The following is a 27,204-nucleotide window of genomic DNA, read 5'->3' on the forward strand; positions in this document are numbered from 1 at the left end:
TGTGTGTGTGTGTGTGTGTGTGTGTGTGTGTGTGTGTGTGTGTGTGTGTGTGTGTGTGTGTGTGTGTGTGTGTGTGTGCATCACTCAGGACTTTGCAGTGTGTGACCTCTACTGAGTTCGCCAATTTCGAGCCCACACCACTGCACGTTTTGTCTGTCGAGTGTGTGTGTGTGTGTGTGTGTGTGTGTGTGTGTGTGTGTGTGTGTGTGTGTGTGTGTGTGTGTGTGTGTGTGTGTGTGTGTGTGTGTGTGTGTGCACGCTCGCGAGCACAAGTTGTTTCCAATGAGTGTCTCTGGTGTCTGTAGCTCTGTAGCAACAATGCTTGTTCTGTGAAAGTGGTGGTCTCCAGCAGAGAGGCTGTAACTAGTTGGGCCCCTCTGGTCAACCTCTGCCACTACACACACACACACACACACACACACACACACGCACGCACAGAGAAAGAGAGCCTCTAAATACCTTTCTGGCCCCCAAGGGCCTCACAGGATACTCCCTTTCACTCCGCTCAACACCCGGGACAGGTCTTAAATCTGGGCAACTGTGTGTGTGTGTGTGTGTGTGTGTGTGTGTGTGTGTGTGTGTGTGTGTGTGTGTGTGTGTGTGTGTGTGTGTGTGTGTGTGTGTGTGTGTGTGTGTGTGTGTGTGTGTGTGCGTGCGCGCGTGTATGCATGTGCGTGCGTATACATGCGTGTGTGTGTGTGTGCGCACAAGTACGTGTGTGTGCGACTGTGCGTATGTACAAGCGTGTGTGTTTGTGTGTGTGTGCGCGCTCGCTCGCTTAACAATATAGAAGCATTGTGAGTTGGCTGGAGGCTTGGGGGCGGGGCCCTATGGTTTTATTATTGCACACAAGCACATAAAGAACAAACAGAATGTGAATGGTTGTTGTGGTGTGGGAAGGCATGCTGAAATGCAGTGAGAAAGGCACCATGGCATGTGAGGGCCACCACCCTTCAAATCAATAACAAAGTGATTGAATGATTTAGCGTCAGTTCTTTTGGAAGAAAAATAAATGTCAAAACCAAAGGGATGATTGCTCAACAATTAGCTTCTGTTCTCTGTCAGTAGTGGCATTAAGGCCGTTAAGGAACCCATGTCATTTAAACTGTCACCAAATGCAAGGACTCTCCGTCTACTGTGGATTCCATGGGAATTTGAACGAGGACGAGGAGAAACATTTGACACGTTCAGAGACAAATACATCATCGCTTTGAATTCATAATCATTGCCACTAGTCCCATGCCCGGGGGGGATGCACGTGCCACAACTACATGCAGACTTGAGACTGTGACCAGGGTTGCCAGATCTACTTATTATAATTTTCCCGCAAGATTTTATCTGAAAATAGCCGATTTACAAGCTGACAACGCGTCGCATCGCGACGCATTGTGAGCTTGTAGATCGGCTATTTTCAAATAGCTGATGTATATGTTAATGTGCTCATGTGGCCCATAGTTGCTTCTTTTGGGCTGGTTTTCCTAGACTATGGTTGCTTGTTTCTCTCTCAGAATCTGGCAACACTGACTGTGACCGTTACCACAGATCCCATAGCCCTAATAAACCAACAGCTTAAATTCGGTAAAAGTAAAACATCTGCTTTTTTTTCAGTCCCTGCGTATACCGATGATCAATTCAAATCGATTGGTCATCCACTAAGGAGAAAGATCGATAAGGACAATAGTCTGTCCAGGCTATTGTAATGCGACGGTTACTACAGATCCTATATAGCCTGTGGCTAAAAATTCTAGTAAACAACAGCTTACATTTGGGAAAAGTAAAACATCTGCTTCATCACTCCCTGTATATGTCAATGGCCAATGCCACGTGCCATGTTCAGATTGATTAGTCAACCCACTGAGGAGAAAAATGGATGACAATGGACAGATGGACAACGTTTTCTCTGTTTTATAGTAGGAAATAGTATTAGTAAAGCAGTGTACAGGAATAAGTGCAGTAGAGAAATATGAAAGACATCCACACACAGACACAGATACAGGGAGAGAGGGGGAAATGAAAGAGAGAGCGAGAGAAACAGAGAGAGAGAGAGAGAGAGAGAGAGAGAGAGAGAGAGAGAGAGAGAGAGAGAGAGAGAGAGAGAGAGAGAGAGGGAGAGAGAGGTTAAGTGTTATCTGAAACCAGGCCATTCAGGTCAGGTTAAATAGGCACAGGGAGGAGACAGGCTGATAGAAGTTAGAGGAGCGAGGCCGAGAACATTAAATGACTTTGACCTCTAACCCCGACTAAGTAGGGCGGCACGAGATTAATGTTAGGCATTATCTCCAATAACACCAGAACACTCCCCTTTCTGCCAGCCCGCAGCCAGCCAGGCCTGTGAGGACAACACTATCACTGGGACAGAGCCAGTGAGGACAACACTATCACTGGGACAGAGCCAGGAGTCCCAGCACGTCTAAGAAAAGAACAGTGTGGAGAGAAGACCTGGGCTTTTAGACCTGATGATCACCACCGATGAAGTGACAGGAACTTCCTAATTAAAAAAAACAATTAAATAATTAAAAAGTATTTTTTATAAATTAAAATATTTTTTTTAAATGGCAAAATAATGGGAAAAAAAACTACAATCTCGATATACTCTTGTGAGCTTTTAGATCAAAGGGCACTTCTCAAGACGGCAGCATGGCGTGCCTTTTTACCAAGACTTGCTAGTAGTAGTATTTATTAGCCAACATATGCCAAACTCCTTTTTCAAAACAGATGCAAAATTCAGTCACAAGCGTTCAATCCTTTGCTATGTTTGGTTGATAACATTTATCATTTCAGCTACTGTAAGGCTTGCAGTAAATTTTTTATCAAGTTTGTGGATGTTGGTATTCGGTCACTACAGAATGTAATACTGAATACTAATAATGGTGAATTTGGAATTCACCATTATTTTTGCTAATAATCACACAACAAATGATTAGCCTATAGGGCTTCATGTCTCAAAGGCAAACCTTATAATGTATCATTATCAGTAGGCTATATCATCATCATCTGTATAGCTCAGTGTTTCTCAACCTTTTTTGGGCCAGTGCCCCCTATCCAATATCCAGGTCCCTTACCGCCGCCTACAGCCAATTATAATGTACGCTTTATATTTTTTATTGTCACAGCACTGTCACAGGGATGTCAGGCTCTGTCACAGCCCATGACACTGACCATGATACTTACTGACATGATACTGACCATAGTACTGACATGATACTGACCATAATACTTAGTTTAGTCATGTTTATTTTGAATATGTTAATAAAAACAAAAAAAATCTCTGTCAGTAGTGGCATGCCATTAAGGAACCCATGTCATTTAAACTGTCACGAATGCAAGGACTCTCCGTCTACTGTGGATTCAATGGGAATTTGAACAGGACGAGGAGAAACATTTTACACGTTCAGAGACAAATACATCATCGCTTTGAATTCATAATCATTGCCACTAGTCCATGCCCGGGGGGGATGCACGTGCCACAACTACATGCAGACTTGAGACTGTGACTGTTACCACACATCCCATAGCCCTAATAAACCAACAGCTGAACCCATTAAGACCGGGAACGCAGCTCTGTCATTTTTAGATTTCTTTGGCTATTGCACTTTTGAAATCATAAAGAAAACTGTTAAAATGAATATCAGATTAAAATATAGCAAAAAAAAGTAACAAGAGAAAGAAATAGAGAAAGTATATCAGACATGATACTGACCATGATACTGACCATGATACCGACCATGATACCGACCATGATACTGACATGATACTGACCATGATACTGACCATGATACTGACCATGATACTGTCATGATACTGACCATGATACTGACCATGATACTGACCATGATACTGACCATGATACTGACATGATACTGACATGATACTGACATGATACTGACCATGATACTGACCATGATACTGACCATGATACTGACCATGATACTGACCATGATACTGGTCATGATACTGGTCATGATACTGACCATGATACTGACCATGATACTGACCATGATACTGACATGATACTGACATGATACTGAGCATGATACTGACCATGATACTGAGCATGATACTGAGCATGATACTGACCATGATACTGACCATGATACTGACCATGATACTGTCATGATACTGTCATGATACTGACATGATACTGAGCATGATACTGAGCATGATACTGAGCATGATACTGACATGATAATGACCATGATAATGACCATGATAATGACCATGATACTGACATGATACTGACCATGTTACTGACCATGATACTGACCATGATACTGACCATGATACTGACATGATACTGACCATGATACTGACCATGATACTGACATGATACTGACCATGATACTGACATGATACTGACATGATACTGACATGATACTGACCATGATACTGACCATGATACTGACATGATACTGACATGATACTGACATGATACTGACCATGATACTGACCATGATACTGACCATGATACTGACCATAATACTGACCATGATAATGACCATGATAATGACCATGATACTGACCATGATACTGACCATGATACTGACCATGATACTGACCATGATACTGACATGATACTGACATGATACTGACCATGATTCTGACCATGATACTGACCATGATTCTGACCATGATACTGACCATGATACTGAGCATGATACTGACATGATACTGACCATGATAATGAGCATGATACTGGACATGATACTGACATGATACTGACCATGATACTGACATGATACTGACATGATACTGACATGATACTGACCTGATACTGACCTGATACTGACCATGATACTGACCATGATACTGACCATGATACTGACCATGATACTGACCATGATACTGACCATGATACTGACATGATACTGACCATGATACTGACCATGATACTGACATGATACTGACCATGATACTGACCATGATACTGACATGATACTGACATGATACTGACCATGATACTGGCATGATACTGACCATGATACTGACCATGATACTGACATGATACTGACCATGATACTGACCATGATATTGACATGATACTGACCATGATACTGACCATGATACTGACATGATACTGACCATGATACTGACCATGATAATGACCATGATACTGACCATGAAATCCCGTCCACTACATTTGATTGGGTAAAGCGCGGCCTGCTTCCTGATCTGAAGGCACGCCCACTTGTAGGTTGACACGTTCTGAACGGGACTACCGACAGATTCAGTAGCGCAGCTCTGAATCTGTTCTTGAGAGATTAATGGCAGTGAAGCGTTGGATTTGAAATGACGTCTATAGACGTCAATGGCAGTCAATGTGTTAAGAGAGAACCATGATACTGAGCATGATACTGAGCATGATACTGAGCATGATACTGAGCATGATACTGACATGATACTGACCATGATAATGAGCATGATACTGGACATGATACTGACATGATACTGACCATGATACTGACATGATACTGACCATGATACTGACCTGATACTGACCTGATACTGACCATGATACTGACCATGATACTGACCATGATACTGACCATGATACTGACATGATACTGACCATGATACTGACCATGATACTGACATGATACTGACCATGATACTGACCATGATACTGACCATGATACTGACCATGATACTGACCATGATACTGACCATGATACTGACATGATACTGACATGATACTGACCATGATACTGACCATGATACTGACCATGATACTGACCATGATATTGACATGATACTGACCATGATACTGACCATGATACTGACCATGATACTGACCATGATACTGACCATGATACTGACATGATACTGACATGATACTGACCATGATACTGACCATGATACTGACCATGATACTGACCATGATATTGACATGATACTGACCATGATACTGACCATGATACTGACCATGATACTGACATGATACTGACCATGATACTGACCATGATAATGACCATGATACTGACCATGAAATCCCGTCCACTACATTTGATTGGGTGGAGCGCGGCCTGCTTCCTGATCTGAAGGCACGCCCACTTGTAGGCTGACACGTTCTGAACGGGACTACCGACAGATTCAGTAGCGCAGCTCTGAATCTGTTCTTGAGAGATTAATGGCAGTGAAGCGTTGGATTTGAAATGACGTCTATAGACGTCAATGGCAGTCAATGTGTTAAGAGAGAAATGTGTGCAGATAAAAACACCTGCACAAATCAGTGTTGTTCCACATACATGACATCTGTTTGTGTTGTGAGTGACATCAGACCAGAGCTTTGTCAGCCTATATAAACTGTTGCAGACATCTAGAGAGATCGAGAGGAATATTTACACAGAGACACTGATACAGAGACGTTGACAGAGAGACACACAGAAACAAATAAGAGACAGACGTGGACAGAGTGAGACACAAAGGAAGAAAAGAGAGAAATACAGAGATACAGATACAGAGATGCTGTGCTGGTCGGTGCCTCTGAAAAGAGGACCACAGACAGGCCACTTCCATGGTTGTGCTGCTGGGCCAGTGGAGGACAAGGTGTATTCCTTTGGAGGGTTCAAAAACAGGCTGGCCTACAACAAGGATCAGATTGATGTTCACGTCTTCAACACAGTGACTTTGTGCTGGATGACGTTGCCCCCAGTGACAACTGGAAGAGGACAATGTTCCCTTGATGTTCCCTCCATGCGCTACAGACACACAGCTGTACTGATAGAAGATATCATCTATATCTGGGGAGGGATGGTGAATTGTGAGATAAAAGATGACAAAAACTGGTTTACCATCACGGGAGACAGTGACAACGTTCTTTATGCATTTGATGTCGACGCCCACAGATGGTTCAAGCCGAAGGTTTCCGGAACTGTTCCAGAGGCGAGGTACTGCCACTCAGCCTGTGTCTTGGAGAAGGTCATGTTTATCCATGGAGGATACAACCAGCTGACTGGATACTATAATGACATCTACAAGTTGGACACCACCACAATGGTCTGGTCTTTAATTAACACCAGAGGCACTCCATCACCTGTTTCATCAACTCACTCTGCTACCATCATCGGGACAAAGATGTTTGTATTTGGGGGTGTAGGGCACCAGGACAACAACATCAGAGTGTTTGACACAGAGACCAACTATTGGCTGAACACACCTTCTGCACAGCTTCTTCCAGAACAACGTCAGAGCCATGCAGCCTTTTCCTACAATGGAGAACTGTACATATATGGTGGACACAACGTTGCTCTGAGACGGGAGTTCAATGATCTGTGGAAATTAGATTCCAAGACCTTCTCCTGGAGGAAGGTTGAGCCCAAGGGGAAAGGCCCTGATTGGTTGGGTAGCATGTGCTGTTGCATGGTGGGAGATCGTATCATCCTCTATGGAACACGACTCATCTTACATATCTTACATGTAAGTCCTAGTCTGAAGACGTTATGTAAGTTAGCAGTTATTCAGAACGGTCTGGAGCAGTCAGGACTCCCACACAACATCAGGTGGGAACTGGTAGCCATGACAACAGAAAGAGGAAAACGTAAAAGACAAGAAAATAGAATGGAAAAAAAACAAAATAAAAAAATGATGTTCCAGTGGATGTTGATGTTCGTAGAGAAGATGACACGGAGTGGCCTGGACTTCCTAAACTTATGTCCTAGTTTTAGGAAGTCTGGAGCTTGGGAATCTGACATCAGGAACTGCCAGCCGTGAAAAAAGCAAATGAAGGAGAAAAAAACACACCAAAAAAACAGACTAGAACATTGATTCTCAACCTGTGGACTCTAAGGATATTGCAAGTGGGCTCCCAAATAATTCGCAAATCACTACGATTCTGATAATATAACATCTTATCTTACTACTATAATTGACAAAAGCTCAGAAAGTTCCTCCGGGATTTGCAAGCACAGGATCACTCCACATGCCTCCAAGACCCGCCACAGACTGTTGATCAGAGCTATGGCTATGGCTATGATTTAGGCATCTTACCCCACCTCCATCAGTGATCAGACTCTCGGCTTGATTGATTCTCTGATTGAGAACCAGGTATACTTAATGAACTGGAGGCGTGTCCACATAAAAACATAATCTTAACAATTTCTGTACACTTTTGAAAAAAATCTTCCTCCTAGTTTTAGGGGGGGGGGATCACTGAAAATCACGGCACCCCGTCTTTAATCAACTTCCATCATATTCAAGGGCTTTTGCAGAGAAATGAGACAGACTCCAGTCACTTTCAAATCAGAGCACTGCAGAGGGCAGGTGTGTGTGTCTGTGTCCAGCTGACGCTCGTTGATGCTTGTTAATGTTATAGGCATCATGGCAATTATGCTTCTGCTCTGTCAAATAGGTTAATAGGCCAACATCTAATCTAAGATTAGTGGGACTCACCATTTAGTCACAGGACTCACTTCATTGAAAACAAACAAAATCACTGTATTTTTGGGCGGTGAAACCGCCCCTATAAGTGAGGTTTGGAAAAATTTACAAATATCCTGCGCTGTGAAACCGCCCCTATAAGTGAGGTTTGGAAATTTGTACAATTATACAAAAAAACATAAATTTGTTTTTTTCAAGTTATGGTTTCGTCCATCATAAAGAGTGTTTCAATAAATGTATTTATCTTTTGTACATGATTGGTTGACTCCATTCAGTATTGTGATTAGCTAGCAAGACAATGCCCACTTCACACAGGGTGTGATTTTTTTTAATATATTGATATTATAGCTATTTTATTTGATTAGATATTTGATGTTGTTCCATGACAATTAGTTGACTTTTGGTGAAAAGGCCTGCATATATCGGTATCGGTTGATATCGGAAATTAGGAGTTGGACAATATCGGAAAATCGGATATCGGGAAAAAGGTGATACTGACCATGATACTGACCATGATACTGACCATGATACTGACATGATACTGACATGATACTGACATGATACTGACCATGATACTGACCATGATACTGACCATGATACTGACATGATACTGATACTGACCATGATACTGACCATGATACTGACCATGATACTGACCATGATACTGACATGATACTGACATGATACTGACATGATACTGACATGATACTGACATGATACTGAGCATGATACTGAGCATGATACTGAGCATGATACTGAGCATGATACTGAGCATGATACTGACCATGATACTGACCATGATACTGACATTGATACTGGCATGATACTGGCATGATACTGACCATGATACTGACCATGATACTGACCATGATACTGACCATTAGGCCCGTAACGATACAGTAACTGCATCGATGCATCGTTTTGAATTTTCAACGATCTACTATATCGATATGCAAACAGCTAAATATCGTATCGTTTGACTTTGAATCGTATCGAATCGTTTTGCAATGCAAATAATCGTATCGAATCGTTCTGCAATGCAAATAATCAATTATATCAATACTAAGTACTTTTAAGAAGAAGAAAAGAGAAAGAGGGGTTTATATCCAGTATCCAGGTATTTATTTTTCACACAGAATTTTTGGGTAAATAAATAGTTACTATATCGATTTTAAATCATTGAATCGAATCGTATCGTTCTAAATTAACCTGTCCTGTATTGTTCATGTATCGTATCGACTAAATCGCTGAATCGAAACGTATCGTATCGTTCTAAATTAACCTGTATCGTTCATGTATCGTATCGACAACCAAGTATCGTGATACGTATCGAATCGTTGTTAAAACGTATCGTTACACCCCTACTGACCATGATACTGACCTGATACTGACCATGATACTGACCATGATACTGACCATGATACTGACCATGATACTGACCATGATACTGACCATGATACTGACTATGATACTGACTATGATACTGACCATGATACTGACCATGATACTGACATGATACTGACCATGATACTGACCATGATACTGACCATGATACTGACATGATACTGACCATGATACTGACCATGATACTGACATGATACTGACCATGATACTGACATGATACTGACATGATACTGACCATGATACTGACCATGATACTGACCATGATACTGACCATGATACTGACCATGATCAGTCATGTCAGTATCATGTCAGTATCCGTGTTGAGAAACTCTAGTAGCCTATAGCTGAAATAAAAACTCTAAGGCACCATCAGGTAGATTCAAGATCAATGCATAAATGTACTGTGATAAGATAAGATGTTTATTGTCACAACATTTAGTTTAGTGAATCCACATAAATAGCAGCATCAACAAAGAAAGAAATACTGATAGAGCAACATTATGCCATAAACTGTTAGTCCGTCATAGTCCAGTCATCATATAGTCTGTTGTCAATCAAAACATCCATAATGCATACAATAAATCTTTTAAAAAAAGTTTTGAATATACAAATATTAAAATAAGGGGACCAGTGTCTGTGACATAACCATATATATATATATATATATATATATATATTGTGCTGCACATGCATTGATGCAAGGATTGTTGCGGTTGTTTGAGTGAGTAGCTAATGCTAATGTTACTTAGCATTAGCTAATCAGCTAACGCATTAGCTAATGCTAATGCTACTCACTGCTGCTGTCCATTGAACTCTGATACTGTATTTTTCTGCGGACCTTGTGCCAGGGACCCCCATAAGAGGGACCCCCATAAGAGGGACCCCCATAAGAGAAGATTTGTGTTGATAAAAAAATTATTAATTGGTAGATCGGATATTTTCGACTAGCTAAGTACAAAATCGGATTAGAGTGGTAAAACACATTTTTATGCTTTATTAACACATTTTCTGGGATCCACTGGAACTCAGGGACCCTCAAGGACCCCTGGAGGTCCCCGGGACCCCACTTTGAGAACCCACTGCATTGAACTTCTTGGGCTGCCTTACAAGATGTGGTTAAGGACCAGTTTGTTCAACATGGAGGTCTTCCCAGGCAGCACGGCTGTCCAGGCCCAGACAGGAGCTCCGTTCTGCTCTCTGTGAGGGCAGAGGAGTGTGAGGAATTAACGTGTTCGCCCACGTGCGCGTGTATGTGTGTATGTGTGTGGTACGATGGTTGGTTCTGGAAACGCTCCTAGTTTAACACCTTTGTATGCCATTGGGGTGAGACATTCCGGTTCCAGGGGCAATGCAGCGGGGGTCTGATGAATGTTTGTGTGTGGGCATTGGGGGGTGGGGGGGGGGCGAGCGATAGCGTCACGCTTCAACCCCAAAACAATTCTCAAGGCTGTGCATCTACGTGTGATGACTAATTGGCAAAGTTCTGGGCCCATAAAAACTACGAGAGGGGCCCGAAAACACAGTGGTACAGTAGGTTGGGGCTTGTGTGTGTGTGTGTGTGTGCGCGCACGCACACGCACGTACGTGCCTGTGTCTGTGTCAGCATGTTCAGTTTGGTCCAGTTTTCTCCCTCTTTATGGCTGCTGTAAGTGAGTTTCTGTGCACCTCAGGAATATGTTACAGGAAGCCAAACAACAGGTCAGACTGTAACAGACCAGAGAGGTCTCTCTGCATTGTGGGGATGCTGGGGAATTCATTTTAAAGGCCAGGTGAAATGGCTCTTTGCCTCCATGATCGTGATTCGTGACGCATTTCCTAGTGAAACAGGGGCTGGGCGCGTCTCAGCCAATCACAGTGACGGGAGGGGTGATGGGGGTGGGGTTGAGTTTCAGATGACTGTCTTGTATATCTGGGTTATATCTGGCTGTATGAGGACCTGACCGACGTGAGGAAGGTCACATCGGTCCAAAACAAGAAGGAAAAAAAAGACAGTGCTGAATCAAGTTTATATTACTGCATCATTCCCTCTCTATTTCCTATTTCTCACCTCCAAACCTTTTAGGGATGTTTCATATAAAAAGTGAAACATTTTCACTTTTATAAGTTTCACAGTTTCACAAAAACTCTATTGTTAAGCACCTTATGACCACAGATGTGTGGTCTCTTAAAGTGAGAGAAAAACATATTTTTAATGTCCGCTGGTTTTAAGACATCTCTCACATTAGTCAGACGGACCAGAAGCCTCTGGGAAAAAGTTTCACCCGGCAACGAGCGAAGGACGGCGCTAAATCACGGATACCGCAGGTATTGTTTTACGCTTCTACCGTTAGCATTTCAGGTTCTCTCTCTCTCCCTCTCCCTCTCCTGACTGACACATGCATTCCATTAATGCCTGTGGGTGCCCAGAGTATGTCCTGTTGTTGTTTCAGCAGTAAAAGTGATACCAGTCAGACCAGCGTGGTCCAGTAAAAGTGGTGACTCCACTACAGACTGGCGGTCTGCTGCATGGGAGTCTGGCCGTCTCAGACACCCGCCTGACCCCACCGGGAGACAACCAGTTAGGGTGGGCAATGAAAGGAGTGTGTTATCCTCCCTGGCTGGTTAGGTGTGTGTGAGTGGAAGAGAGCACAGGAGTGTGTTTGTGTGTGCGTGTGCGTGTGTGTGTGTGTGTGTGTGTGTGTGTGTGTGTGTGTGTGTGTGTGTGTGAGGGTGGGTGTGTGTGTGCGGGGGCGGGGGTGGCATGTTTGTGTATGTGTGTGTGACTATGGAGACTATAGTTATGCTAGGGGGTGAGACTCTGTGACCCATTCACATGGTTAATAAAACACTCATAGAGGCAAGAGGAATGCTGCTCAGCCCAATCCTGAGTGTTCATTTAACTCTGAGAGTGTGGAAATAGACCCATGAGGGTCCATTTACACGGGGTGTCAGTGTACGGAGTCTGTGTGTGTGTGTGTGTGTGTGTGTGTGTGTGTGTGTGTGTGTGTGTGTGTGTGTGTGTGTGTGTGTGTGTGTGTGTGTGTGTGTGTGTGTGTGTGCTTATGAGCATGGGAGCATACATGTGTGTCTCTGTCTATGTGTGTGTGCGTGTGTCTCTCTCTGTGTGTGTGTGTGTGTGTGTGTGTGTGTGTGTGTGTGTGTGTGTGTGTGTGTGTGTGTGTGTGTGTGTGTGTGTGTGTGTGTGTGTGTGTGTGTGTGTGTCTCTGTCTATGTGCGTGTGCGTGTGCGTGTGTGTGTGAGTGTGAGTGTGTGTGTTCCTCTGTCTATGATGTGGGCTCTCCTGCAGTGACCCCACGGAGTGCACCATTCTGTCTGCAGACAAAGGGCCGGCTGTTCCCCCCCACTTCAACCGTGGACCGCTCCGACACCGCCGACCGCTCCACGGCGAGCTAACCAAATATTGCTCTTCCTGAAGCCCAATTTGTCTCAATAAATAAGTTTTGTGTTTTGGGGCTTTTTCTCTCTCGTAGCGTTCCATAGGGTCACTCTGCAGCACACAGGTGGGCCGCTCTGTGGACCCCCAGTCCAGGGTCTCTGTGGACCCCCAGTCCAGGGCAGAGAGAGACCCTCTTGTTTCAGAACTAACTGTGGGAGAATGCTGCCAGAGAGAGAGAGAGAGAGAGAGAGATATCGGCTTCTTACAATGTGATGTCCTGTGTGTGTGTGTGTGTGTGTGTGTGTGTGTGTGTGTGTGTGTGTGTGTGTGTGTGTGTGTGTGTGTGTGTGTGTGTTTTAGTGGTGGGAAAAAAAGTTCATTTCAGTGAACGAACGATTTTGTTCACGTTCGCGGCAATGATTCGTTCAGATGATTCGTTCAGATGATTCGTTCAGATGATTCGTTCAGATGATTCGTTCAGATGATTCGTTCAGATGATTCGTTCAGATGATTCGTTCAGATGATTCGTTCAGATGATTCGTTCAGATGATTCGTTCAGATGATTCGTTCAGATGATTCGTTCAGATGATTCGTTCAGATGATTCGTTCAGATGATTCGTTCAGATGATTCGTTCAGATGATTCGTTCACGTTCTCGTTCAGTAGCGCTATTTTCTAGTGTTCAAAATTTATTTATTGGCATGAAAATATACTTAAAGTACCAAAAGTAAAAGTGCTAACCCGGCTAAAGTGGTTAATGTATGTTTTATAATGTGTGTAAAACACCATCGTGGGAGCGGTTTTTTTTTTACGTCGCGTGTGAGCGTAACGGTTTCAGAAAGTCAACGAGCTCGTTCACGGCAAATGAGCTAGTTCTTTTGAACGAATCGATCATGAACGACACATCACTAGTGTGTGTGTGTGTGCGTGCGTGTGTGTGTGCGAGCACGCATGCACACACACACACACACACACACGTGCAATGGTGGAAGAAGTAGTCAGATTTGTTCTACTTAAGAAAAAGTAGCAATACCACAATGTAGAAACACACTAAAGTAGAAGATTTTTTTACTTGCGTAAAAGTGAAAACCGAAGTAAATACTCATAAAGTAAAAGCACCTCAAAGTAAATGTACATACTTTCCACCACTGTGTGCGTGTGCGTGTGCGTGCGCGCGCGCGCGTGCGTGCGTGCGTGCGTGCGTGCGTGCGTGCGTGCGTGCGTGCGTGCATGCATGTGTGGAAAATTCTCCTCTGAGTCTTAACCGCAGCACACACTGTGGGAGTATTATTTCATGTTTAATTGACGTGTGACTGTTTCGCCTTCGTTCATTCGTTCACTCCTGTCTTCGCGGGGCGAGCAGAGTTATAGAGAGAGTTATTGTACTTAAGATGATGCTGACAAACTGGAGGATCTACTCCTAACGTCTCTGAGAGCACGACTCAGACCACTTGGCACAGAGGAGTGATCAGCGATTAGGGGAAATAAATGGTATGCTTGTGCATGCGTGTGCGTGTGCGTGTGTGATATTTTGTGTGCAGAACGTTTTGCAGAATAGATTTTCCCAGGGCTGACACATACAGTAGGCATTGTACATGTTCTTCTTCATTTCTCAATGGACACTTTATTCTCCAGTACAAATGTCAATGTTGCAGTTTTTACCCCGACTACCAGCGAGAAAATGTTTTTCTTATTTGTGTTTTTTGTGTCGTTGTTCATTAGCTCTTGTCTGTGTGTATGCGGCAGCGATCGTCTGTTTGAGTTAAAGTTATGGCCTCCATGAAGGCCTTACTTATGAAGTTGAGAAACCACAGGGCACGCAACACTTCAAAATGAAGAGGCTTTAGGTGCAAGGCCAAAACACACTGCAACCAAAAGCTAAGTGCAGCCAGGCAGGCCAGCACTCAATAATGTCCTGTTTTATTCACCCAAAATACCCGCTCGAGTCGACTCAACTCTCCTTTTTTCTTTTTCAAATACCTGGTACGTCTTTTAGTATCTCCTCCGGTTCCAAGTGAGATATCAAAAAGTGACATGAAAACACTGCAGACTACTGGTCGGTCAGAGAGAGTCACTACGATTACAATCACAATTTAGACATTTAGGTCTTAATCCACTCTTAATCCAGAGCGATTCACAGTAAGCACCAGTGTCATGGCGTCGCAAATCCGCTATACTGCATGGCAGCTCCTGAATACTGTTTACAAACTTCTAAACTGGATGTTGTAAATGTGAGATGAATTAATATCGAGCAACATCGAGGCCTATTGTGCGCCTAAAAATGTTATCAGAAACTGTTTTTGTTGGACTGTGAAAATATAGATTGTTTCCAGACAGCGTTGGTTTTAATTCTCAGACGCAGAGGGTTAGACATCACGATAAAAAACAGCTACATTGAAGGGCTTCTACAATAAAAAACTAAGTAAAGCGAGAACTCCAGTAAAGTAATACTATAATCACAGGTCCTGTGTCCGTGTCCTGACCGACACCCCATATCGGTGAAATCACCCAAGCCAGCTATAGTTTTGGTCCACACGCCCAACCTGGTGGAATACCTGCAGGACGCGGTCCAGAGGAACGTCACCGACCTGTGGGTGGGCTATGTGCAGAGCGGGACAGGGGGGGCCCTTACCGAGACAGGGACAGCAAGTACTACTTGCCTTTCGAAATGTACCCATGGACCACCTACGTGGTTTCCAGAGACGTAGTGGAGAAGATCTACCAAGACACTCTGACCCTCACTGCTTCCATCCATATGGACGGCGTTTTCATGGGTGTCTGTGCCAGCCTCATGGGCGTCACGTCACGCCACAGGATCACGTCTTCTTTGCAGGGGGGAACAAGGCCTTCTACCACCCACGCATTTACAGGCAGACGATGAACTCGCACGGTCATCACGGCCATGACATGTATGACCTCTGGAAGGCGGCGACGGACCCACGGGTCAAGCAGATCTAAGCCATCTAAGACAAACTGCATGTTGGTTAAAATGTCTCTCCTGTGTAAAGCCAACTGGGTCGTCTCCTACCTCTGTAAGGCATCAGGAGCCCGGACCGCTGGCCTAGTGGTCCGGACACTTATAGGCTCTAATGTAGCCTGACAGCGCATCGCGGGTTCGAGTCCCATTCGCGACAATCTTTGCTGCATGTGTCTCCCCATCTCTTTCTCCCCGTTTTCTGTCCATCTCCACTATACACTATCAATAAAGACAGAAAAAAAGAAAAGAGCATCAGTGCGTGCATGTGTGTGCGTGTGTGGGGAAATATCGTGTCTACGACATACGGTGCAACGTTTCTCCTTTGTGGAGGTGCAGAGGAACATTAAAAGGTACGCTCTATACCAGGGGTAGGCATCCTTTTTTCCCCCCCAGAGGTCCATACCGACTTCCATCAAATGAAACGAGTGAAGGGCCGAAACTTGAAACACAAAACCGTGTGAATTTGGCCGACATAGAATTCTGCCTTGTGTCAGTGTATGAGGTATAGGGCATAAATTAATGCCCAACTTCATACTACAGCGTTTAACACAAGTATGAAAAGTAGCAGATCTACAAGCTCAAAAATGTGGCTTGTAGATCTGCTACTGTTGCTATTTTTTAAATTTGGATGCTGAAAAGTAACAGTTTTGGACATAATAAGGTTTCCACCCGACAGAGACAATATTATACAGTATATTGTCGTGATCTTTGTATATTGCAGTGTGGAAGAGTAGAATTCTGTTTGGCATTTTGCCCATATTATTTGTACAATACATATACTGTACTGTCATGATTATTAATATGGAAATGTTGAATTATGTGGTCACGTTTTTGTTTTGCCCTAATTATGCTGTCCTTGCAATTTATACATTTGCACTCATGAGTTATGAGCCTGTTTATGATTGATTGTTCTCTATGTTTTTTAATTCATTTGAGATCAGCCGACACCCTAGTGAGTCAGATTGGTCCACCGCAGGTTAGACCACTGGCTCTCAAAGTGGGGTCCGGGGACCCCCAGGGGTCCTTGAGGGGGTTTCCAGGGGGTCCCCAGCTAAATGATGGATAGTTAGGAATCAAATGGACCCGTCTGTAACTCTGAGAGTGTACAAATGGAACCAAGTCCATTTGGTTCCATTTGTACACTCTCAGAGTTAAATTAACATTGATTTTACAATATAAATTGGGGTCCCAGATATAGAAATGCCATTAAATGGGGGTCCGTAGCCTAATGCATGTCAAACTGGGGGTCCTTGAAATTAAAAATGGTTGAGAATCACTGCTAGAGCCTAAAACATCTTCTCTTATGGGGGTCCCTGGCATATCTTTTCAAATGGGGGTCTACGGGCTAATAAGTGTCAATTTGGGGGTCCTTGACATGAAAAGTTTGAGAACCACTGGGTTAGACAGCCTATAAAGATGGTCTCTCTCTCTTATTTTTGTTCCTTAATTGAGATAACCTGATGAGGGGAGACCTTGAAATGTAAAAGTTTGAGAACCACTGGTCTAATAGACCCAAACGTTGTTATATATTTCAATAAAATATTTTTCTTGCATTTGGAGGACAGTCTGCAGGAGTTTATTTTTTCTTTCATGACTTGGACACTGAAACACGATGCTCAGAGCTGGAAAGCACTGTATGATTTCGTCGACTAAAACTATGACAAAAAATGTTAGTCGACTACCTTTATTCACTGATGAAAAATGAAACAAAAACTACATAAAAAGTCATTTTATGTTTGGTTGCGCTCGGGTGTTGCGCTCTGAAAATAGCAGATCTACAAGCTCGCCACGCGTTGTGAGCTTGTAGATCGGCTATTTTCAGCATGCAACCAAGTGTAAAATCAGCCATTACGACGTTATCAAGGCACCGCCAAAATACAGTTTAGTTGACTAAATCAACTGTAGATTTAGTCGACTAAAACTAGACAAAAAAGAAAACATTTCATACGATTAAAATATAACTAAAACTGAATCAAAATTTGCTGTCAAAATCAACATTGCTGGGAAGTGGAGCGCTTCAGTGCGTCTATACACATATATATACACATATATATACACATATATATACACATATATATATATATATACACAGGAGATGCATGTCAGATAGGCGCTGGCAGCAAAAACAAATAGATTTATGTGGACACGCCCCTTATATGACTTTGTCCTCAGGCATAAAAGAGGCAAATATTGTACTTTTACTCCACTACAATTATTTGAAGACTTTAGTTACTTATTACTTTGCAGATAGAAATGATTCCATTATAAAACATACATTAACCACTTTAGCCCTATTTTATACCTAGGCTATTTGAAAATAGCCGATCTACAAGCTCACAACGTGTCGCATCGCGACGCGTTGTGAGCTTGTAGATCTGCTATTTTCAAACATTTAGTACTTTTACTTTTGGTACTTTCAGTACATTTTGATACCAATACTTTTGTACTTTTACTCCAGATTTTTTTATTCCAGACTTTTACTTGTAACAGAGTACTTCTACATTGCGGTATTGATACTTTTACTTAAGTAAAATATCTGAGTACTTTGTGCTGTGCCGGTGGTGTTTAGTGTTGAGCTGTCCCCCTCTTACAGACTGCGCTGTATGCTGCAACTTCCTGAACACGTGCCGCAGGCCTGTGACCTTGACCTCCGCAGACCCTTAATAAACCCCATTGGGCTGGAGCCAAGATGGAGGAAATTGCGGCGGGCAGATTGATTGGCCAAATCCTTTAATTATTCGGCTTTTACAACGGGGGTGCCTGGTTGGCTGTGCCACTTCTCGGTGGCCCCCCGAACCCGTTCTATTAAAACAAAGGTGGGAATGTTCGGCGATCCAAAACATCTTGACTCGACCTCCACCGTGATGTTTTCCGAGATTCAAAAAGTTGAAATCTGAGGTTTTATTTTGAGGGACAGGAATTCCAGCCGGTTTCATAATATTGACCGAAAACAGAGATGTAAAGCGCTCTGGATCGACTTTTAGTTATTTCACTGTAAAAAGAATCAAAGGGCTCTTATTTGTCACTTCCTCGGCACTTCACGTATCTGGTGTTTATCTAACTTAAGTTTCGAAATGGTGAAAATGAAGGACATGTTTTTTTTCTTTTCCCACTGGAATGCAATTACGCACTGTCTCTGGGTGTGTGTGTGTGTGCGTGTGCGTGTGCGTGTGCGTGTGCGTGTGTGCGCTCGTGCATGCACAGACGCATGGGTGTTTTGCCAGAGTGTGATATGCCCACACACACACACACACACTCATTCAGCACAATATCCTGTTGAGATTTACATGGGGGGTTTGTTTCTGTTGGGTGGACGTCTAACCCAGCGGTCTCCAGATCCCTCAAAGCCCCCGTTATCCTAGAGCTCTGGCTCTCTAAAGAAAGCAGATATGTAATACGTGTTGGGAATATGACGTCTGGGGGGCCTTTTCATAGCCTGATGGACCTGTCTGAATGACCTTTGTTCTAATTTAGCTCTGTCTCAATCAGTTAGCCAGACGGTTGTTTGACGTGTTGCCTCTAAAAGCGGCCTCCTAGCGGAGTAATAACTTACTAGATGTATTTCCCATTCCTGGGAGTTCAGGCGTCCGTCCCCCGTCCCGTCCCCCCCCACCGCCGTCGTCTCTCTCAGGGCTTGTAATTGGACGTGGCTGTTGCCGTGGTGATGTCATGTCGGTGGGATTTCAGGAAGTGGGAAGCTCGGCGGTGGTGGTTTTGACTCTATGATCCACTGTTGACTGACAGACGACTGAGAGCCCAGTTCTCACAGTCTGTGTTTGTTGTTGTCTTTCACAGCCACTAAAACTCAACTTGATGTTTTTACACAACCCAGTTATATGGCAGAGATTCTCAACCCTCTTTCATTTCAAGGACACACAGTTTAATATGCATATTAGGCCAGTGGTTCTCAACCTTTTCAGGCCACGACCCCCCAAAATAATCATATTTCAAATGGGGACCCCCCCCCCCCCGATAAGCACTTGGAATTGTAGGCTTTACATTTAGTTTGACTCGCTCGCTTCCACACAGATAAATATTGTGAAAATAGCAGATCTACAATCTCACAACGCCTCGCATTGCGAGGCGTTGTGAGCTTGTAGATCGGCTATTTTCACAATTGTTGCCTCTTTATTATATAAGTTGACTATTTGGCCAATATTTCACCAGTGTTTATTGTAGCCTATAGTTTGTTGATTACTTTTGATGCAGTGATGGTCTTTTTCTTTCTTTTTTTTTAGGTATTAAAAAACATCATATAGGGATATATATATATATATGATGTCTCGACCCACATGTTGAGAACCACTGTATTAGGCCACTTTTGATTTAAAACAATGGATCTCTGGGAATCTACACTGTGAAACCCTCAGTGTTAATTTAACTCTGAGAGTGTACGAATGGAACCAAAAATGGTTGGTTCCATTCGTACGCTGTCAGAGTTACAGACCCATAAGGGTCTATTTGGATCACTTCCAAGTTCCAACTATCAATCATTTATAGCTGGGGGCCTCCCGGGGAACCGTCTCTCAAGGACCACTGGGGGTCCCCCAGAACCCAAAGTGGAGAGAGCCACAGCGTTGCGACATCGTACCAAATGAGAGCGTTATGGAGTGGTTGTTGTAAGGTCATGGTCAGAGCAAAAAAAAAGTGGAAAAAGTACTCAAATTCTTTACTTAAGTAAAAGTACCAATACTGCAATATAGAAATACTCTGTTACAAGTAAAAGTCCAGAATTCAAAATGTACTTGGGTAAAAGTAGAAAAGTATTGGCATAAAAATGTACTTAAAGTACCAAAAGTAAAAGTAATTTTTTTTTTGAAAATAGCAGATCTACAAGCTCACAACGCGTCACGATGCGACGCGTTGTGAGCTTGTAGATCTGCTATTTTCACGTATTACTTATTTTCTTGTATATCTGCTATTTTCACTTATCTACTTATTTTCAAATAGCCTAGGTATAAGATAGGGATGAAGTGCTTAATGTATGTTTTATAATATCATAATTTATATCTGCAAAGTAACTAGTAACTAAAGTTTTCAAATAATTGTAGTGGAGTAAACGTACAATATTTGCCTCTGAGATGTAGTGGAGTAGAAGTAAAAGTATTGGTAATTGGAAATACTCAAGTAAAGTACAAATACCTCAAACTTGCACTTAAGTGCAGTACTTAAGTAAATGTACTTAGTTACTTTCCACCACTGGGTCAGAGCAGCAGTGTCCAATCTCACAGGAACGCAGATTCAATTAATCCATTAAGACCGGGAACGCATCTGTGTCATTTTACATTTCTTTGGCTATTCAAAAATAGCAGATCTAAAAGCTCAATTAGCTTGTAGATCTGCTTCTTTTTTTTTTTACGAAATCGTGAAAAAATGTGTTTTTGAATAGGCTATATGTATACATTTTAACTCAAATCTTTGCTTCTGGTGGGGGTCCCTGGAACAACATATTTTGAGATGGGGGTCCGTGGCCAAATACATATCATTTTGGGGGTCCTTGACATGAAAAAGTTTGAAAACCACTGATATCATATTATAGCAACATAAGTTTTTTCAAAATAAAAAAACTTAGGACTTAGGATTTAGAAGACATTTGTAGAATCACCAGAGGCAAAGATTTGAGTTAAAAATGTTTGCTTTAAAAAGATTTGCAAAGATGTTCACGATTTTTCACAAATAATTGCAGATCTACAAGCTCATAGTGCGGCACTCGGTGCCGCACTATGAGCTTGTAGATCTGCTATTTTTTGAATATCCCAACGTATAAAATTGTTATAGCTAAAAAAAAAAAAACTAAAATGACAATATGCGTCCCCGGATTGAATGGGTTAATATTGACGGAGGCCCTTTGTTGAAGAACTTCCTGGTTTCAGGACGAGGGAACCCCCAGCTTCCTCCCTCTTATTACCTCCATTCTTCTTCAGCCAAAGCATAAAGGATAGGTTCAGGGGCATCAGCATGGGTCAGGGGCACGTTTACACAGGGGTGGGTGCAGGGTAAAAGGGCTGATTAATACCATCAGTCAGTAGCATTGCAGACACAGCTAATATCTCTACGCGCGCGCGCGCACACACACACACACACACACACACACACACACACACACACACACACACACACACACACACACACACACACACACACACACACACACACACACACACACACACACACACACACTTTTAGACTGTGAGGTCATATTCTATCAGGTTGCCCATTGATTCCATTTTAACCACTTATTAACCCTATTGTACTTATAGTTGACCGGGGTCGCACAGGGGTCTACTTAGTTGGTCCCCGACTCCCCTCCTTTTCCCCCTCTACACCAACCCATTGAACAGCTCTACAAGAGTGCGCTCAAGGTGTTTGACAGGAAGCCTCACTCATATCATCATTGTAACATCCTCCAGAGGCTCAATTTTTTTAGCTTTGACAAATGCAACATTTTCAAACAGGTTGGGGTCATATACAAGACCCTACATAGACTGTAGGGGTGTCGGAAAAAAACGATTTGAATACGAATCGCGATTCTACTGTTTGACGATTCAGAATCGATTCTCATTTTTTTTTAAATCGATTTTCTTTTTTTTTGGGAGGATCTTGGATTTACCTTTGTGTGTTTACATTATTATCAGTTGATAAAACCTTTACAATTATAAAAGCTACATAAATTACTCTGTTCTCATGCCAGCAGATTGGAGTAGATCCTGAAATCCTGTTTTGAATCAAGAATCGTTTTGAATCGAGAATCGTTTTGAATCGAGAATCGTTTGAATCGGAAAAAAACTCTTTTGAATCGAGAATCGTTTGTTTTGAAAAAATCGATAAAAATCGGAATCGTGACCCCAAGAATCGGAATCGAATCGATTCGTGAGATAGCAGACGATTCACAGCCCTAATAGACTGTGCCCGCCCCTCCTAAGTGAATTCATTAAAAGGAAGCCTGATAGGGGAATCAGTACCAGAGCAACCACTCGAGGAGATTCTGAAGTGCTGCACCGGCAAACAACATTGGGTGAAAATGTCCTCTCAGTAAGGGTTGTGTAGCATGGAATGGCCTTCCTCTGCGTATAAGGGATTGTGCTACATTTCCATCTTTTAAATTAAATCTGAAAAGATGGTTGCTTGAAAACCAAAGCTGCAACCATTTGTGATCATGTTTTAGGTTTATTTTTATGCTGTGTTCCCTATGTAATGTTATGTAAATGTATTACACCGTTTGTCTGTCTGTTTTCTGATAATATGTTTTTTGTGAGGACTGCGCCCAGAGGAAAGCATAATCCAAGTTTGAGCTCTCATCTCTGGCTCATTTGTTTCTTAAGCCATAAATGAGATCAATGTGAGGCAAAAAGGAGATATCAGCTTATGGCTCCTGTTTCTCATCGTTTTCTCCTGAGAAATAGACTCAGTATGTCTCCGATGGAACCTCTGATGAGCCATACAGGAGATCTCAAAAATGGCTTAAATGTTTCTCAATGTAGCAGCATTGTTGCATCTCAAATGTATGTTTCTCATTGTTTTCTCCTGAGAAATAGACTCAGTATGTCTCAGATGGAGCTCTGATGAGCTATACAGGAGATCTAAAAAATGGCTTAAATGTTGCTCAGTATAGCAGAATTGTTGCTTCTCAAATACAGCTCAGAGTGAGAGCTCAACATAATCTCATTTAGAGCTCTTTAATACTGAGATCGATCAAATCCCATAAGACTCAGATAGGCGCCAGACCTTAATTATTCATAACATATCAAAAGTCTACCAAAATCTGACCACTAGAAATTACTGAAAAGACTCCTTAATTTATTATTCATCATAGACAAATCATTTTGGTGATCCAATTAGCACATATCAATTATAGTTAAGTCATTATAAGCATATTTATGGGTGGCAGTGGCTCAGGGGTAGAGTGGGTCACAGTGGCTGGATGGTAACCGCAAGGTTGCCAGTTCAAACCCAGGCTCCCCCAGAGTTAGTGTTGAAGTTTCACTGAACCTCTACAGTATATTGCTCCTGATGTGCTGGTTGGTTCATTGCATGGTTTCCGCCACCATCGGTGTGTGAATGGGTGAATTGATGCACAATCTATGTAAAGTGCCTTGGATAAAGGCGCTATATAAATGCACCATTTACCATTTATGTTAAAATCTAAAAATTTCCAATGTAATTGGATATTTCTCCTTTTTCCACAAGACAAAATGTCCAGTATCAGTGATTTAATTTCAGTTATTATTAACAATTTGTTAAAGCCTTCAGGATATCTCATTTGACACCAATAAGGAATGAATTCATTATTACTGGGACTTACTGTGAAATACAAATACAAAAACTGGGAGACCACGTGATAGATTATGAACGTTTGGGAACAAATTCCTTACCAAGAAATAGGTGACTAGTATCATAAACAATTAAAATGAATGCGATTCAACTTCCCTAGGCTCTACTAGGCCTATAGGGAACCAGCTTAAAGTTGGGGTGCCTGCAACCTTATACAGGGATTTTAATTCTGACCTCAATAGCTTCGACTACATACCTGGACAAGGAAAGTGGTGCTCTGAGGATATTATTTTTTGATTTTCGAAGCGCCTTTAACACCATACAGCCCCCCCCCCCCTTCTGAAAGACAAACTGAACAGCATGCATGTTGGCCCACACCTTGTGTCCTGGATCATGGACTACCTCACTGACAGACCACAATACGTCAGGTTGAGGGACTTTACATCTGACTCTGTGACCTGCAGCACAGGAGTCCCCCAGGGGACTGTGCTGGCCTCCCTTCTCTTCACCCTTTACACGGCAGAGCTCAGACACTGCACAGAGATGTGCTACCTGCAGAAATTCTCAGATGACGTCGACACCGCCATCGTCGGGTGCATCAAGGGGGAGGGGGGGGGGGGGGACCAAGCTTGACTCTGTGGCGGTGATGGCAGAGAAGAGGACTCCGGCTAAGACACTAGCTATTCTAGATGATGACAGTCACCCACTGCACACAGCACTTTTTCCCCAGAAAAGCAAATTTAGTAACAGGTTTTTATCCCAGACAGATATAATTAGGAACTCCTTTATCCCAAGGGCCATTAGACTGTACAATGAATCTATCTATCTATCTATCTATCTATCTATCTATCTATCTATCTATCTATCTATCTATTCCTACATACAAAGGAAAGCTTTATTAGTTTATTTATATTTCACTCAAATAGTATGATATTCCCCTCTCCCCTCTCTATCCCACTTCTCTCCCCTCTCCCCTAACGAGGTCCTTCTCCTTGTTACCTCTAGTCGCCCCACCTCATGCTCTCTGGACCCGGTCCCATCCACTCTGTTGCAGTCTATTGCACCTGAACTTCTTCCCTTCTTAACCCACCTTATTAACACCTCTCTGACATCTGGCTACTTTCCCTCTACTTTCAAGACTGCCAGAGTCACCTCCCTCCTGAAGAAACCGACACTTGACCCCTCTGAGATCAAGAACTACAGACCGGTTTCCCTTCTATCCTTCCTATCTAAAACTCTCGAACGTGCTGTCTTTAAACAACTGTCCTCCTATCTCCACCAGAACAACCTCCTGGACTCCAACCAGTCTGGGTTCAAAGTGGGTCACTCGACAGAGACTGCCCTCCTGGCAGTGACGGAGTCGCTCCATGCCGCTAGAGCGAACTCTCTCTCCTCCGTTCTGATACTCCTGGACCTGTCTGCAGCGTTCGACACGGTGAACCATCAGATCCTCCTCTCCACCCTCGAGGGGATGGGTGTCTCAGGCTCTGCACTCTCCCTGTTTGCATCCTACCTGACGGGTCGCTCCTACCAGGTGATGCTGAGAGGGTCTGTGTCAGAACCACACAGGCTCACAACTGGGGTTCCCCAAGGCTCGGTTCTGGGTCCTCTTCTTTTCTCTCTCTACACTACATCTCTGGGTGCTGTCATCCACTCCCATGGCTTTTCCTACCACTGCTATGCCGATGACACCCAGCTAATCCTCTCATTCCCCCCCTCTGATACCCAGGTGGAGACACGCATTGCTGCTTGTCTGGCTGACATCTCGGAGTGGATGTCGACAAACCACCTGAAGCTCAACCTGGACAAGACCGAGCTGATGTTCCTCCCGGGGAAGGGCTGTCCGCACCGAGACATGGCCATCACCATTGATAATGCTGTGGTGACCTCAACTCGGACTGCGAAGAATCTGGGTGTGACCCTGGACGATCAACTGACGTTCTCGGCAAACATCGCATCAGTGACGAGGTCCTGCAGATTCCTGCTCTACAACATCAGGAGGATTCGCCCCTTCCTCACGGAGAAGGCAGCCCAGGTGCTCATCCAGGCTCTCGTCATCTCCCGCCTGGACTACTGCAACTCCCTCCTTGCTGGTGCTCCGGCATCTGCCATCAAACCTCTGGAGCTTGTTCAGAAAGCTGCGGCTCGCCTGGTGTTCAACCGCCCCAAGTTCTCCCACACAACCATCCTTCTCCGCTCTCTACACTGGCTCCCCGTAGCGGCTCGCATCCAGTTCAAAACCCTGGTGCTAGCCTATAGGGCAGTGAAAGGAACAGCTCCTTCCTACCTCCGGGCTATGGTCGATGCCTACACACCTGCTCGACCACTTCGGTCTGCCACCTCGGGGCGACTGATTGCCTCGTCACTCAAGGGTCCTTCTGGCCGATCCACACGGTCACGACTCTTTTCTGTTCTGGCCCCACAGTGGTGGAATGAACTTCCCACTGATGTTAGGACAGCAGAGTCACTGCCCATATTTCGCCGCAGGCTGAAAACTCACCTCTTCAGGAAACACTACCCTTCCTCTCTGCCTGACCTACTTGTTGTTAACTAGTTGTACGAACGCTTGTTTTCTATTGCTGTATTGTTTATTGGATTGTTTATTGGATCTTGTTTAGTCGATACACTTATTTGTTTTAGCTCATGCTCATTTGATTTAGCTATTTTGTCTCATCTGTTTAAGGAAATAGGTAGCTGATATATTGCACTTTTACCTTAGCGCTAGGTATACTCTTGGTTGCTTGTTTTTGCAGAAAATGCACTAAAGACTTCTGGTGATTAGTAGTTTTCGTTCCCTACCTATG

The 27,204-nt window shown here is 43.3% G+C and overlaps 1 protein-coding gene across 1 annotated transcript; it reads left to right on the top strand.

The window, feature by feature from the left end:
* Positions 1–6,459: 6,459 nt before the first annotated feature.
* On the top strand, positions 6,460–16,110 carry LOC308100029 (kelch domain-containing protein 3-like; the record flags this gene model as incomplete). The annotated part of the gene is made up of 5 exons (XM_080448930.1): positions 6,460–7,534; positions 13,064–13,161; positions 13,248–13,364; positions 15,615–15,746; positions 15,967–16,110. The coding sequence occupies 5 exons, from the start codon at positions 6,460–6,462 to the stop codon at positions 16,108–16,110; spliced, it is 1,566 nt and encodes a 521-aa protein (XP_080305056.1).
* Between the last annotated feature and the right edge of the window lie 11,094 nt (positions 16,111–27,204).

The sequence above is a fragment of the Gymnoscopelus braueri genome (assembly GCF_963280865.1).
Source record: "Gymnoscopelus braueri genome assembly, chromosome: 14".
Taxonomy (NCBI): domain Eukaryota; kingdom Metazoa; phylum Chordata; class Actinopteri; order Myctophiformes; family Myctophidae; genus Gymnoscopelus; species Gymnoscopelus braueri.